Genomic DNA, 16,162 nt, shown 5'->3' on the forward strand with positions numbered 1-16,162 from the left:
TCTGCTCCTATCTTTCTGTTTCTCCGTCTCTGTCCGCGTTTCCCTGTCCCTCCGCTTTTCTCGTTCACTGGAAAAACGCTTTAATGCGTTTTTGCCGCTCGTCGTTGCTCGGGTAAAGAAAGAGAGGGGAAGGGGGAGAAAAAAAAGGGAAACATAAACGAAGAAAGAGAAAAAAACAGGGCGAGGGAGAACATCATCTTTCTCGCGGCGGGTTGAAAAGTGCAAGGTGAATTTTTAGTTTGCACCAAACGTCCGATTAAAGTCCATTGAGACCGCCAACGGACTTGGACTAGAAAATTTCTTTGTTTTCCTCTCTGTCCTTTGGTTATTTCAAACCGGGTCCATTCTTTCGTACGATAAAATTTTTCTGTTCGACGCGAGCCTGCTTACGGTTTTCTATTCGGGATCGTTTCATACTAGAAAAAGAGCAGAAGGTGATATTTTAAATTTCCATAAAATAAAATTTAAAATTTCTGAAAGTATTTCAAATTTGTTATGGAAGAATGAAAAATTTGTTAAACTTGGATTAATTTTGATATTTAATTTCAACTTTCTTCCCTCTATTTGCAACCTACCCGTCTTATTTGCAAAATGGACTTGGATGTTCGCGGACGTAAAAAGGTATCTACGAGCTACCTGACCGTGGATACAGGAATACCGGGGACGCGAAAGTTTCGCTATAGATTATCGTTCCATTTCAGAACGATACGCAGCGGAGAATCTTTTTTTCTTTTTTTTTTTACACGACTACCCCAGCAATCCCTTTTCAACCGCGTGCCACATTTTTCCCCGGGAAAAGAATTCATTTTCCAGAGTGCGATACGTTTTTCGAAGATGCAGTTCGAGCATTATCCCTCCTCTCCCGTGTTTTCTGATACTTGTAGCCAGTTAAATTCTACCGTTTCACTCGCTATATCGATCGATGTCTTTCCATTACTCTGCTTAAAACTGGCGTGTGGAATAAATTTTATTTTTTCATATTCTTATCTCATTAAATCGTGTCAAACTTTGCATAGCATTTCCACTATATATATATATATATCAATAATAAAAATGAGCAAATTAAAAGAATTCAATTACTAATGACCCGGCGCAACAATTAAATTTGTTAATAAAATTCATACAACTTTTTTATTTTTCTCTAGAAAACCACAAAGATGTTAAAGAACGCGCGTACACCACACGCACATGTTTATCCCTGTCGAAATTGTTATCGGATTATTGGGCATGCTTCCCAGGATCCGCTTGTTATTCCATTTCTTTCAATAACAGACGCGCGAGCGTCGCGCCGCGACTGCAATTTGCATTTCATTACGACCAGAGTCAGCGGCAACTTCTTTTTTTTTTTTCTTTTATCATCGGTTTACTTTGGCCGGCTACATTTACCTTCGCGGTCGGTTGGAAAGTATTATTCGTAGCATCGGGAAACTTTAACTTTTCCCCGTCTTTTCTATGCTTTACACGTGTAAAGGAGAGAAAGGAACGAGGAGCACGGTACGAGCGCGGAGAAAGCTTTCGGGAGGAAGTGTCTTTGCAATTTAACTTTTACGACGCACCCTGTCATTTCTACCCGAGCTTCTTCGTGGAATGCAACACCCTTCCGTTTCTTCTCGATCTGTGTTACCAGCTACGGATATGTCCGCGCCAGGAAACAGGATAACTCACTGGAATTGTTCGACTTTCGTTACATTTTATTAACCGCCACCGAGACAGAATGATTTGCAAGGGAACTATCTTTCTTTGGATGTTTTTCACGATCGATTTATCATCGATCGATGGAAGGTATTTATTAAGAATTATTATACTTCAAGTAAATTTTCATGATTAGAAATAATTGATGCTGGTTAGCAAGGTAAGCAAAATTCCCTTTCAATCTGACGAGCAATCAGGGACCCTTCCCATTAACTTGCTCTAACTCGAAGAGTTCCATCTAACAGCTTTTAAACAAGGTTCCAGGATTAGGAGATTCTATCAGTCAAGTCTATTCGTAACCTAAGCACTTCTGGACCCACAAAGTTGCAAGATACCGAGGTCAGAATTTCGAATTAAAAAATTTCTAAATCAAATGAAACTTTGAACCTGTATAAAAGCAAGATTGTCTTCGTCGTATTATATCCTGGCAAGAAGGTGAAGACTTTCTCCACGGATCGGCACACTTGTTCCCTGCAAATTCGTACGAATCAGAGTATTTTCTGTCTCTTTGATCGACACTTCTTTTACGAAGGATCGTTCAGCGAGCGACAGACAAGTACTCGTCTCCTGACACTCCCCTATTCGTTCGCGGTCGAACGCATGCATCTCCTGCTTTCACCCCCCCATCATTTTCCTCTCCAGTGTCCGTACCTTCCATCGGTGACCTTTTATAGCTTGCCAACGTTTTTTTTCCCTCCGGCTCGTAGGTGAGAATTAAATTTGAACGGTGGTCACAGTGAACGCCCGGACCAGACAGAGGAATAAAGAAAAAAAAAAACAAAACCAGGGAAAGTACACGAAGAAGCCACTTGGAAATTTCAACAGAAACAACACGTCCGTCTCGTTCGTTATCGCGGATGAAAATTTACGGACATCTTCGAGCACATTTGGCCGCAGGGGATTCCATTTGTTTCGAAAGCCCGTGGACGTTTTACTTTCGCGAACGCGTGCCGCCCACGCTCAATTAGAGCAACGCATTAAAGCGCCGCGAATTCCAGCGATTAAACGCACGTAATAAATAGCCTCGCCGTTCTTTTTTCTTCACGGCCTTTCCTTTTCTTCTTCGCGCCAGTTCGAGCAATTAAGAGGAACGATTATTCGAACCGGCTTGCATCGTTCGCGAGATTGTCAGCTCGTGTACGGATACTCTAAATTTTTGTTTTTTTAATAATCCAACGTCGAAATTTCCTGAAATTCGACAGGGTCGACGGGAGAAAATAAAAAAATTCCAACTTCACGGTGGACGCGTAACAACGTTTCCCAAAGCGGATATCGGGCGGTGAAAATCGTGTTCGCCTTGGACGGTGAACACGGGTCGCGTACGAAATCCAGCGGCGCTAATCAAAACGTCGTTAAACCTTTCATTAAAGCCGCGATCAGGGGTCGCCTTTCGCCCCGACATTATTCACAATTATCCTTTTCCGCGACGACAGTCAGCAGAGGAGGGGGGACAGAACGAGGCGCGTCGACGACGAGCGCAATGACTTGATCCCTGTTTTCAAACGATACCCGGTCACAAAGCGTACCTTCGCCTGTGTTCGACCCCCCAGCCCCCCCTTAAACAGCCCTCTGCCCTAGCGGAACAGCTCCGACGCGTCATAAAGAAGCGAAAGAAGCATTCTCCAAAGGTGCGACACGCTACACTGTGTGTACCGTAGCATGAAGAAGTGGAAAGGTGGCAAGGGATGCAAAGGGACGAGAGACGCGGAGAAGCAAGGACGACTTTCGCGCGTGAAACGAAGACCGAGGAACGGTGTGAAAACGAAGAGCGGACGGAAAGGTGGAACGAGATGGGAAGATAGAGAAAAGGGTGGAATAAAGAAAGATGGAAAGAAAAAGAGATGGTATAGGAAAGAGCGGAATGCAGTAAGAGGGGAGGGTTTGGTAGGGTGAGCTGACAGGAGGCGTTAGCTTGGGATACGCGGACCCGTCATACAATAAATACGATATTTGCACCCCACCCACGGTGGAATAGAAGAGCGAGGTGGCGGCTTGGTGCAGCCAGGCTTTGGCTCCAGCGGCAGGAGGACGAGGGCGACTGGTGGTTGGGGGAGGGTAGGTTTAGAGGATGCGGGTGGGTGGCGAAACGTTGGTCGGTTGAAGGGACGAGGAGGTGCCGCGGAGGGCGGGTGGGCGGTCTGTACGATGGTATAGATTTTTATGTCTGCGAGAAATACAAAATGATGGATATAAACCTTCCTCGCCTCGCCGCCATCCTCCCGCTTCTTCTCACTCTCTTTCTCTCTATCTCTCTTTCCCTCTCCCCCTCTATTCCCTCCTTCTCGCTTTCTCCAACGCTTTCACCATCGTATACCCTCTCACCGATAGACGTACACACAGTTTACTCGGTGCACAGCGACGTTGATCTCCGCGAGAGTACACCTATGTGCGCCTATACATACAGGGTGTGCGATATTTTGTACCAGCGTATAGGAAATTTGGGGAGAACGTCGAAACTGCGTTTGGAAAGTGATGAGTGGCAAGCGAAAACGTGTCACAGCCTAACTCGATAAAAGACAATCGTAAGGTTGGGTTTTGAAAAATTTGTAAATGTTATCTCCGTACGTCTACCTAGAAAAGTGGTTCTAACTCCTTGAGAAACAAATGCAATCCCTTGATAATCTACCCTTTGGATAGCGCCAATTACGTATTCATATAAATATATCAATCCGAGCACGAACGATTCCACGGCACGTCGGTGTTCTTTTAATTTCCATAAAAATGCGTAGCATGAATGGCGGTAAATCTTAAAGACTCGAGGAGTAAGGGGATGGTAGTTGAAAACAGGGTATACGCGTCACCGGTCATCCCCTCGAAGCCAATGAAGTCTCCTTCGTATCCCCGTAGAAGCATTATCCCGATGGAAGAGGCTAGGTTGACACGTTAAAACGGGACACCCTGTATAGAGAGGTGCACACAGGCAAATATACGTTTCACACGAACACGCGGCAAGCTCACCTCGCTTACAGAGAAAACGGGGTAGGTGGGGGAGTCTCTTTCCGGCTGGCGCTCACGTTTCCCCACACCAGCCGGTCGACCCACACCCCCGGTGGCTACCCAACCCCCGAGAGCAACCTCGAACCTAACCTGCCACCCCTTCTCCTCCTCTATCCTCCTTCACCGCTCCCACCGCACGCCCAGCTTCCATCTAACCCTCCTCCTCTCCTCTCAACCCCCCCGCTGTAGCTGTACCGCGACCCTCTACGGAAGCTCAGAGCGAATGTTTTGTCATCATACCGCCCTGCCGGGGCGCCAGCAACCCCTCTTCCCACCGATTCTCCCTCGTTCTCCGATCCCGTCACCCCGTTCCACCAAGCCACTCGCCCTCCCCCTCCTCCCCTAGCAGCTCTCTCTGCCCCCAAGGCCCCGCGGCAGATACACTTGCGACCACCTACACACCTCGAATTTCCGCTTTAGCTATCCGAAACTGTTTCCTGCCTGTACGTACGCGTACGTACGCGTGTACGTAGCAGCCAGTTTTAGCTGTAGGTATGCGTGTTACACAGCTAGACAGGACACTCTGTCTATGGAATCCACGAGCGCGTGCAAGTTTTAGAAGCGTACGCCCGCGGCTCTATCGGATATATACTCTACCCTCTAACTGTGTGGGTCGCAACACACACGCGATTCGCGTTAAGTGTACACACGACGGAATCGACCAACGTAAAGGAACACGTAGCGGCGTGAATGTAAGCGTGCAACAGAGGAGACGGTTTACCTGTGCGCCGCTCTGTGGGCCAACGTGTTTGCCCTTTTTCCATCGTACTTTCGGGGATGACCGGCGTCGCCGTGCCCGCCGTGGCGCGGTTCGGCTCAGCTCGACTCGGCGCGATGCACGGTTCCGAAAAGCGTCAGGGAGGGACAGAGGCGGAGGCAGATGCAGCTCTTTCTCTCCCTCTCTTCGTCCCTCTTTTTTCTCTACCCGTTCTCTTTGTCCCGCGACTTCGACGGAATCAAGGTAGGGGTTATTCTTTTTTTTCCTTCGCCTCTGTGCCACCACCCATCCCTCCAACCACCGGCACTCTTTCGCCTCCACCTCTCGTTCGGTCCTCGTTTTCTTTTTCTCTATTTTTCTTTTTTCTTCTTCTTTTTTTTTTTTTTTTTTTTTTTTCGAACGAACGTTCGCGCGTGCACCGGCACAGAGAGGCCAGCTAGATGGGCTTCGGCGTTGATAGGAGATGCTAGGACGTCGGAATTGGTAGGGGAGAAACGGTGAATTTTTTCGAAAGGTATCCGCGATAGTAGACTTTCGAACGAACTCTCTGTGTCCTCGATAGGTGTGGGTGAGAGCACACCAGGATTCGCAGGGTGCACGGATACGCGTTTGCATACGACGGAACGATGGGTACACGCTGATTGGTACTTCTGATGGTACCGTGATGCCGATTAATTAATTAATTCATTAATTAATTACTTCGCCTCGACGCGAACGACGAGCAGCCAGCCTTCGAATCACCCGATCGCCGGGCAACTTTTTCCTTTTACCTTTTAATTAGGACTCGTCCTTGTCGGCGAACGAGCTGATCCTGGTTGAGACTTTTTTCGGCTGTTCGTCGAACACGCGGGCACCCAGCTCGTCCGGGTAGCTTCTGCGCGAGAAAACTTTCCTCCGTTCCTATATACATACACCAGCGGGCGTCTGCGGCTTTGCCAGCGATCGTAACTGCGGAAGGATTCGTTCGTGACCTAAATATCATCACCCATTACATCCTCGTTTCGCATTCATCGGCCAAGGATCTAATTATCCGTTACGATTACCGCTTCTCTCCCACGTACGAAGCTGCCAACTTTCGGTTCAACGATGGGTAGATTAAAGTTACGCGAGGGTGTAATTTTGGTTCGATCACACCGGTCGCTTTTAATCAACGATCGTCGAAAAATAAATAAACCAACATGGAAATACAACTCGGCGTTGTCGAGACACCCGTTACACCGTGAAAGATCTTCAAGATCTTTATATTCGTGGACGGGTGTCGAGGAGAAGCAGGCGCGAAGAGGACGCGAGAAGATGAGGATTCGGTAAAGAAGAGACGAGAGGAGAAAAGAAGGGATCGCGAAGGAAGTAGCCCGCTGGGGCAAGAAAGACACGTCTGTGACGCCTCTTGGCACAATTGCAGGAGCTCGACACAGACCGTTTTGTAACAAGAACCTGCCTCGAGATATCGACTGTTCTGAATGAAAAAATAATACAGTGGATAGGGGATGAATGCATAATAAAACGAGGCTGGTGAGAAAGTGATCGATGAAAAGATAGAGGGATGGATTAATCGACAGTGGGTCATTTTTCACCCAAGATTCTTATTTATTTACAACATCCTACGTGAAACGCGCGCATTTTCCATAAGATAATTTGTACGTATTCGAGCTTGTGATTGAATTTTTATTCTCGCGCGTCTTTAGAACATCGTACCTCCTCTTTGTTAATAATTCGCGGTGCAAGTTACGGTTCGTCAAGAACTGCGAAGAAACAAGTTTCTCCTTTCCATACTATAGAACAATTGAATAGCTTAGCCACGGTACTCACGCAAAATACGATTTACGTCAGAATTGATATCGGTCACACGAGTCGCTCGGTCCGCGATCGATAACGCCTTTATAATTAATTTAAGTAGCTCCGTGCACCTAACCTACCGTGTTTCTTAATAATCGAATAACGTCGCGAACATCTTTCGATATCAAAACTACCATTTTAGGAATAATAAAATCAATATTAAAAACGAGCAATTTTCATTTAAGAAGAACATTCAAGGTAGAAAATAATGTACTTAACACTCGGGTTTCATTGAATTACCATTATTTAATCGATTCCCGGTAATACGATACCGCGAATCGATAGGTGCCGTTTAAAATAGCTTATGACCTCTAACACAGACATTACGAGAAAATTATGATCTTATCGGTTTCGAGTCGATATTAAACTCCCCGGCGGAAATCAATTCAGGCCACGCGTCGTAATTCAATCGTTAAAAGGATTTCTCTTTTTATAAAAACCAAGTGACCGATTTTTTATTTTTTACAAAAATCATTACATGATCCGTCTTTTTCATTTCTGATCAAAGGTGACCAGTTTTCCGGTCCAGTTGATTATCGGAATAGATAAATAGGACGGAGTTTGTACCAAAAGGTTAGTCAAGAAGAAAAAAAAATGTTCCAGGAAAGCGATCAAAAAACTCAGCAACGAAACCCCATCAGGAAGTCCCGGGTTCTTTAATATTACATCCATGGCACAGCTAGCTGACAAGATACGCGTCACACGCGCGTGCACAGGGTGAGCAACACACACCTACGAGATTCTATTCGAAAAAGTGAGAAAGATGCAGAGGGTAAAAGTGGTCAGGAAGAAACAAGAAAGACAAACAGCGGCGGTTCGGTTGAGAAACGAATGGGGGACGAAGGAAAGGATAGAGGGAAGAAAGAGAACGAGGTTTGCGTAGAGGTGAGCAAAAGAAAGGACGCGGCAGCCGGCGGACAGGGTGAACGGGGTTGGACAGTGACGAGCGGGTTGGTAGGACCCACAAAATAAACTGAAACCAGCCCCCTTCTCTTCGGCTCATCCCTTGGACTCTCATTCTAGCCGCGTCACCTCCACCTCCGTTGCCGCCTCACCTCTGCCACCAGCTCCGGTTATTCCTCCAACCCATCGCATCGCGACCCATCCCATCGCCATCGCATCGCGTCGCCCTTCCTCGGCCACCTCCGCGGGTACCTAGCTCGGCCAAATAAATTACACCGCCTCGTGACGCGAAAAAATCCAACGAGTCGCTAGAGTGAACGAGCGGTTGAACGAGGAAGATGGCCAACGAGAGGGAAGAGGAGCAGTACGCGGATGCCGAGGATGAGGAACCGTTGGTGGCCGGGGGTACAGGCTACGAGAGACGAGAGGGAGAGGAGACACGAGTTAAAAGAGAGCCTCCTGTTGGATGGAAAGGATGATAGAGAGAAAGGATGGGTCGAGAGCGAACGCGTGTGAGAAAGAGAGAGAGAGAGAGAGAGAGAAGGTTGAAAAGGGGAAGCGAGCGAGATGGAATGGATAAAGGCCAGCACGCGGGGCGGAAATAAAGAGAAAACGAAAAAAGTGGAAGAGGTCGGGGGTGGAGGTAGGTACCGCGGTCCGCTTTAATTGGTTCGACGTGGTCAGATGAAAAATTCAACCATCCTCCTCCCTCTGCTTCCTCTTCTACCTCCATCGTCTCTTACCATCACCAACACGTTTTCAACGTCCTCCTACAGGCTCCATTCCCACCAGACGAATCTACGCATCTGCATGCGGGGGTGGTATATCTCTCTTCGTGGCCAGCTTGGGACAAAGTGTTTTCGCTCCTGTCCTTAGCTCGCGTTTTTTTCCCAAACAGTAGTGGCTCGTTAACGTTTCGCGGATCGTGAATCGCTCCTGCCACTCTAGCAAACTTTTCAAACACGATGTTCGTTAAGCAAACTGCAAATACAGATGTTGCTTTGACATCGAATAACCCGACTCGAGACTTTCATTCACAAAAATCGCTCTGTATCGACTAACTTCTAATGCCAATCGAAACGAGGAAAGTAAATTTAACTCGAGGCTAATACCGTGAAAGGAATACCATCGTGAATGGGGGGAAAGTGATTCCTGAGAAAGGAAAGAATGATCGGCCCTTTGTCGTAATCGCGTCGAACAGTGCGGATCGATCGACGAAAACGCGCGATAAAAATCCCCCTCTTTGATACGAAAGCCCAATAAACTGCCGGGGGTAATGACGGTCGTGTATCAGCCCACCGACCTTAACTCGCCCATCCCCGTTTTCAACCACAGGCATTTTCAGCGAGGGCACCGCGGCGTTCGTCAATGAAATCACCGCCGGTCACTCGCACACCACCAACAGTCACGAAACTCTGCCTGATTTTCTGTAACATGTTTCGCAGCTCCGTTCTTCCGAACGCATCCTAATTTTCCCTCTAACTACCCCGAATGACGAGAGTTTCGATTAGATGGTTTCGATGGTCACAAATACTCCCCTTTTAATTATCGTCCTACTAATAATTTTCAAGAAAATCAATAACACTTTCCCTCTTTCTTTGCCGTCACTCGTCTGGTTGTTAGGAACGCGTGAAACTGTAAAACGGATCGTGAATTTTTATTCCCGGCTTTAGGGCAGCGCGGGAGACAGTGTGACAAAGGTGGTTACAGTGGTTGGACGGGGCTAACATAACCTAACCCCGTTTCCGTGATATCTCGGCCGTGTGTGCGGTATTTCCATCTTTCGTGCCGGTAACAGGGTGCACCGCTGCTCCTTTGATTAATGCTTTCCTACGTAGCCGAAGAAGGGGTTGTTAGGGGTAGGAGGGGTCGAAGGCGAAGCAGAAGCGGCGGAGAACTACGACTAATCCTCTCAGAGGGGGTGCGAGACGTCGGAGAGGCGAGTAGGAAAGAGGGACTGAATAGTAGTTTCCAAGAGCCCAAGCGTGGACACGCGAGAACTCATTTCCGGTTATACCCTTCTCTCTTCATCGCCGTCCGTGTCCTACGAGACACTAATACAAGAACCGTGGCGGAACGTTACCCACCAAGGGAACACGCTTAAGCTCTGCTCGTAGACTGTTGTGAATTGCATGCGACCATCCGTGACACCCTGTCTCCTTGTGTCTGTGTTCCTTCCTCTCCACCCGCCACCCTCTTTCTCTCTGTACTCGTTATACTACCTTCTCGCGTGACACTAAAACTCATGACTTTTACTCCTGCGACACTGTGACACTTTCCAACGTCTTTACCTAGCCAGAACGATCGTTTGTTCAACGACACTTACGTTTTTTTCTTCATATCGTAGAAAAGTGAACATTCGTTGTCATCCGATAACTATTTCCCCGGGAATTGTTTCACGATCAATGGCGGGTAAGAATCGATTTCTCGTAAAGTGCCGTGAAATCGGTAACCAAGAGCGTCGTGTAACCGTGTAATTCCGCGCATCGTTAACGAGGAAAGTTTGTTGCGCCCTGTTCATTCAATTAACCGGTTGATCGTGTGCGAAATTTAAATGAAAATTTGTTTCGAACCCCCTTTCGTCCGAATACCTGTTACGCTTTTAAACGAACCGCGCCGGGAAACGCGTTCACTTTCCTTGTAAGCGATTAACAAAGCGACCCATCGATAGACAAACGCGCGGGTATTTTATTGCGCAGAGTAAAAGTTTCAACGACCAAAGTTGACATACCCCTCGCCACGAAGCTCGAACCTTTGTCAGCGCCCTGTACACGATCTGAACGGTCTCCTCAAGACAATAGAGTGTAATTCACATATCTCTTGCATTCATACCGCGTCACATGCCGCGAGCTTTAACGTTCGAAATTAACGTACCAAACCGCCTCCTTAGAATTCCACTTGTACGACACCGTGCCTTGACTATAACTAACGCCGTGTCACTTTCTGTATTCCCGTCTTAGCCAAAAACACCTTGGCGAAGGTATTTATACCTTCGGTAGAATTCTCTACTAGATGCGTAACAAGCTTTCTTTTCAAGGGTTAAAAGGACGGTTTACCGTTGCACGCGAGTTCTAAGAACAAATTACCTTTACTACTTAAGTCAATGATACCGCGCCACCCACGGCACGTAATATTTCTGTATACTTTCTAGAAAGTGGAAATTTTTAGCTTGAATTTCGCGCAGAGAATTTCGATTTCTACCCTTCTGGATGTCGACTAACATTCTCGATACAATTGCTCGCAATAGCAGTTGGTACACATGTGCGACAGGGCGTACAGATCGCCGTCGGTCGACTGCACTTGTTTCCTCGTGCGACTCACACGCCGATACTCGCATCGGCCGCCCTGGTAAATGGAGTTGATGACGGAGTCCGGTCAGTGCCTCAACTTCAAACAAACTTCCAGGCACCCTTGGGCTTGGAGGGATTGCCCGTGTAAACGACGCGTTGTTAGTTCCCCAGGCATCGAGAGAGAGAGAGAGAGAGAAAGATAGAGGAGATGATGGAGATATAGAAAGGGTTAGGAACGAGCGAGAAGGAGATAGCGAAAAGAGAGGACCGAGCGTGACTTAGGGTTTCTGCTTGAGACTTTCGTGGTTCGATGCGACAATTGAACACGACAGGTACGGTGGTCTTGTGTAACGTAAGCTTCCCTCGATTCGGGGTTAGCATAGAAAAAAGTCCCCTAAAAAGTGCTCGCCAAATGTGCTACATAAAAAGGGTGAATTATTGTTCTTTCATTCTGTTATTTTATATCAATTTGTGATAATTAGACCATCGTGTTATTTCTTTTTAAATCAAAATCAAACGCGAAGGTGCGGAATAGTTCCCCAGGAAGAATCGTTGTACAGGCGGATGACTTTTCTATTGCCATTTTCCATTTCTATGGCACAGTATTGGAGTTAAAAAATCATTGAACCTTACTTTTGATTTTCTCCGACAGTACTACTCCGTAGGTAGAAAAATATAGATCCACGATTTGAATTTAAAAAATACAAACGAGAAGGTATACAAGAAGAATGAAAAAAAAAAAAAAAGTACCATTCTCCGGATAAACGGTATCCTACGAGCTATCCCAGCAGCAGGTCGGTGGTGCATTTACGTGGCACACGAGTCACGAAATATCGCGCATTCAACGTGGCCAACACCCTAATTACCGCGTAAATAACCATTTATATTCGGTCCCGTCAAAATTTAAAGAATCCCTCCCGGCAGCTGGTAATCCGAGTCGGTGAGCTCGCCACGGAAAGCTCCCTTTAATTTCCACGGCTTTGAATTCCCACGCTCGAAGGAAGGAATATAGACGGGCATCGCGAAACGATTCCGCGTTGCGCCTTTCCTCTGCCCGTCGTCGACGTGGCTGACCGCGTCGCGACGCGTCACTTTTGAAAACGACGCTGGCCCCGCTGAAGGGTAGAAAAAAGGAACGAAACGCGAAGAGAAGAAGGTGGGTTACGCGTAAAACGAAGTACACTCGCGAAGAAGGAGTATTTTAATCGTCGGGAAGCAGAACCGTGTCGAGGGAGGAAAAGGCGAGAGAGAAAGAGTGAGGACCAGGCGGTGAGGAGGAAGCAGGCTGAGAAAAATAATCCAATTTAGTGAGAGAACGCGAGCGAAGCGACAGCCTGCAGTTCGCCTGTTTTCACGGTTTTTAATTACGCGCCTCCTCGCGTCGCCGCCCTCTTGCGCGCAGCTAGCGCGCACTTTGTCCTCGCGATCCTGACAAAGGAGCGTGTTTTCATGGATATTTCACGGAGCCACGACGGCAAGGAGAAACCGTGCGACTAGTCTCGACGAATGCTACACACAACGTTTGCCGTGTGTTACCGTCCCCGCTTTTTCCATTTTACCGCGGACAAAAGTAATCCAATTTTTAGGGAGCACTCTTTATCGCTCTCCCTCGTGCTCTTGCGAGTGCGCGCTACGCGTAAAATAAGGATGCCTTTGTATTGTTTCGTTGGTACACGCGAGCGAAAGAGCGCGACACGCGAAAAATATTGTATATCCGAAAGGAGAAAAGTTTCCAACCTTTCTGGAAACGTGTACTAAGAATTTTCGATTCAGAATGACAAAACATCTTTCGATAAAAACTTGAATCTTTCTCGAATCCTTTGATCGAAACCGCGACCGTGTTCCAAGAGCAAAGACCTAAAACTGCTGAAACTTTTCCCCGGGCTAAATGGACCAGCCGAATTCGTCCACGAATTCCTGTACGAGGCGAAGTTTCTACACGCGTGAGATCCTTCCGGCGTGGATTCTTAAATGGCGCGTAACAGGTGGATCGAAGGGTAGCGCAAAAACAAAAGCGGCGCGACGCGGCGCTGTACGAGAGGAGCAACAGCAGGATTAAACTCACGTGTCCGAGCTTCTCCTCCTTCCGCCTCTTGGGATCGCTCTCGAGGTCGGGGGTGCGGCTTCGGAATTTCTCGGGCGGCGACACGGACCGCCGTAGTCGTTCGTCGGTAAGGGCGATCGGTTTACGATCTTCGGGCGTCTCCGCGGCCGCTCGGTGTTGTTGCAGATCCGACGGTTTCAACAGTGCCTGCACCTGTGCCTGGACCGCAGCCGCAGCCGCGGGATGCGGTGGTGGAGCTAGATGAGGTGGTACCCCTGCGGCTGCGGCCGCCGCGGCCGCACCTGCGAAACCCAACAGCCCCGCTGGCGGAAGACCGCCGACGACCGCACCGTGAGGCAACTGCTGCGCGTGAATTTGTTGCTGTAACATCCGATAAAATATGCGTTGATCAGTACCATTCTTTAAAGGGGTTGTTTTCGATCAGTGTCAACGTACGAATAGCTGCTAAAACTTACCAGCAGTTGTTGCAGACCCTGTTGTTGTTGTTGCTGCAAAAATAATGTTACAATAGTTACACGTACCGATGATTGATTGCTCCTAAATTATGTTGAATTAATTTGTAACGCGAGCAGTAGTCTAAACTGTGCCAATATCAATGTTCAACTGCTTGCCGAAACTAAGAAGTTAATAGTAGAGAATCAATCGTAGAGAAGCTCACCCCAATAATAGCGTTCAGCTCGGTCATCGTAACTTGCTTCGCTCTCTCTACGGCATTGGCCACCTGCTGCTGATGCTGCAAGCCATGCTATCATTATCGCGTCGTTGTCACTCTCGATCGTGAGATTGTACGGCACACGTGCCAAACAGAAAGTCAAAGACTCACCTCTTGTGTCAGGTACGGAAGTACCTGGACGATTATCGCGTTCAACCTCTTAGCGATCTCTGTCTGAAAATACGACAAACGTATAATGATTAAGTAAATTTAATCAAACATCATTTTGTAACTAATGATCGGTAAAGTAACATCGTTTAATTACAAAATTGTGATTTGGACGATACTACTCAGAGTTTATTAGTAATCACAGCAGTGGGGTTTACGATTTTCAAAAAAAAAAAAAAAACTTGTTACCATGATACCGAATTTCGATGCGGGTCCCGATAATCCCGACGAATTAATTGAAAAATCGAACAGCAGCTCGCGTGGAAAATCGCGAAAACAGCGTGAAAACTTTAATGAAATTCATAACGATGAATTCGTGCAACGGACACGTGACAATCGTTCCATAGCCACGTGAGTTTCTCCCTTTTACTTTGAAAGGAAAACAGTTACTCATTATTACGCGTCTATTAAATCGATTCGCAATTACACGAACGGCCACGTGATTTGATATTCGCAGTGACCGCGTTACAAAAGAATGAAACGAGCCCGACGTAAAACGTCATCAAACTCTCCTCGATGTCGCTGGAATTATTAACTATCCGTTCGAGTTAGCGAACAATCGAATGCACCGGTTAAGTAACTGTCTCGAGAGATCCGAATGACAATTAGATGTATCAAAGTTTTCTTAGTGCTAATGTACAAAATTGAATAAAAGTCGTACGGAACGGAAAACAATCGTGAACAGCTGTATCAAATTGTGGCTAGCAAACAGCATATATACGCGTCTATTATCCTGCTGCGACAGATTAGTTTCAATAATTCAACGAATGCGATCAAATATGTACGGTAATCAACATTACGGAGTTCGACCGACAATCGTACTAGCTATCGCAAAGCGCCAATATAACGGTCTAATTGCATCGAAGCTAGCTAACAACATTATCCATTGTTAAATTAATACTCTATTTGCGATCGATGCTGCTTCATTTGCAACGCATCGATTATCTTTTAAATTAAATTCCCTCGATTTCCGGTACTTAAAAATCACTTCTTCGCTGCTAATCTTCGAGTACCGATAATATTTTGAAAATTTTCTAGATACAGGAATTAACCTTCTAACTGATAGACTCATAATTTTCCCAAAAGTTAATAAATCGTAACGTGTACCGCAATATCGGTGGTGGTTTTTCTGCATCGAGATAGCCGACGTCGCAGAAACGCGTGGCTCGGCGCGCATCTACAGTTCCGAACCGTAAAAAAAAAAAAGGAAAAAAATGTCATTATTCCCACGGGGGACAGAAAGATGGAAAACTGCCGCGTCCACGTCAGTTCGATTCCGCCTGGTCTGAGTCGGGGGGTGGTGGCGGAGACCAAGGGTGTGCAACGAAAAAGAAAAAAGCGTCGACGAAAAAACCGACAAAGAGGAGGCTAGAACGAGAGATAGGGGGTAGCCGGGTGACAGGAAAGAGACGGGCGTAACAGGAGAAAAGGAGAAAGAGGGAAGGCGGAGGAGGAACGGGAGACGAGGAGAATTTGCGTGGCGGGGGCGTCGCGGCGCAAGTGTTGTCCGGTACGAAAAAATGGTTATTCCTTTTCGAATGTGCCCGATGCACATGCACATTTTCCCGCAGAACGGATGGTCCGAGGGTAGCGGAGCAAGAAGAGGAGGAACAGAGGGGAGAAGCAAAGAGTGCGAGCGAGCGGGAAGAGGAAGAACGAAGAGGGTCGACGAGAGGATGGAAAGGGTGAAAAAAAAAAAAAAAAGGAAGGGTAGATGGAGGTGGCCGAACGGGCAGGAGGAAGAGGAAGAGGAAGAGGAGGTATAGAGTAGGAGGAGGTAA

The 16,162-nt window shown here is 47.1% G+C and overlaps 1 protein-coding gene across 8 annotated transcripts in view; it reads right to left on the reverse strand.

Annotated features, from left to right (window-relative positions):
- The window catches only part of LOC114876701 (protein groucho), a 61,688-nt gene that overhangs the window by 10,175 nt on the left and 35,351 nt on the right, over positions 1–16,162 (reverse strand). For 6 of the 8 annotated variants that reach the window (XM_029188485.2, XM_029188530.2, XM_029188522.2 and 3 more), the window contains exons 6-9: positions 14,325–14,387; positions 14,160–14,246; positions 13,957–13,989; positions 13,502–13,861 (exon numbers count right to left, since the gene is read on the reverse strand). In XM_029188485.2, the coding sequence (XP_029044318.1) occupies positions 13,502–13,861; positions 13,957–13,989; positions 14,160–14,246; positions 14,325–14,387 (543 nt within the window). The remainder of the gene's footprint in view (positions 1–13,501; positions 13,862–13,956; positions 13,990–14,159; positions 14,247–14,324; positions 14,388–16,162) is intronic. The other 2 variants (XM_029188505.2, XM_029188514.2) reach the window with 1 other exon arrangement.

Source organism: Osmia bicornis, chromosome 4 (genome assembly GCF_907164935.1).
Source record: "Osmia bicornis bicornis chromosome 4, iOsmBic2.1, whole genome shotgun sequence".
Taxonomy (NCBI): Eukaryota; Metazoa; Arthropoda; class Insecta; order Hymenoptera; family Megachilidae; genus Osmia; species Osmia bicornis.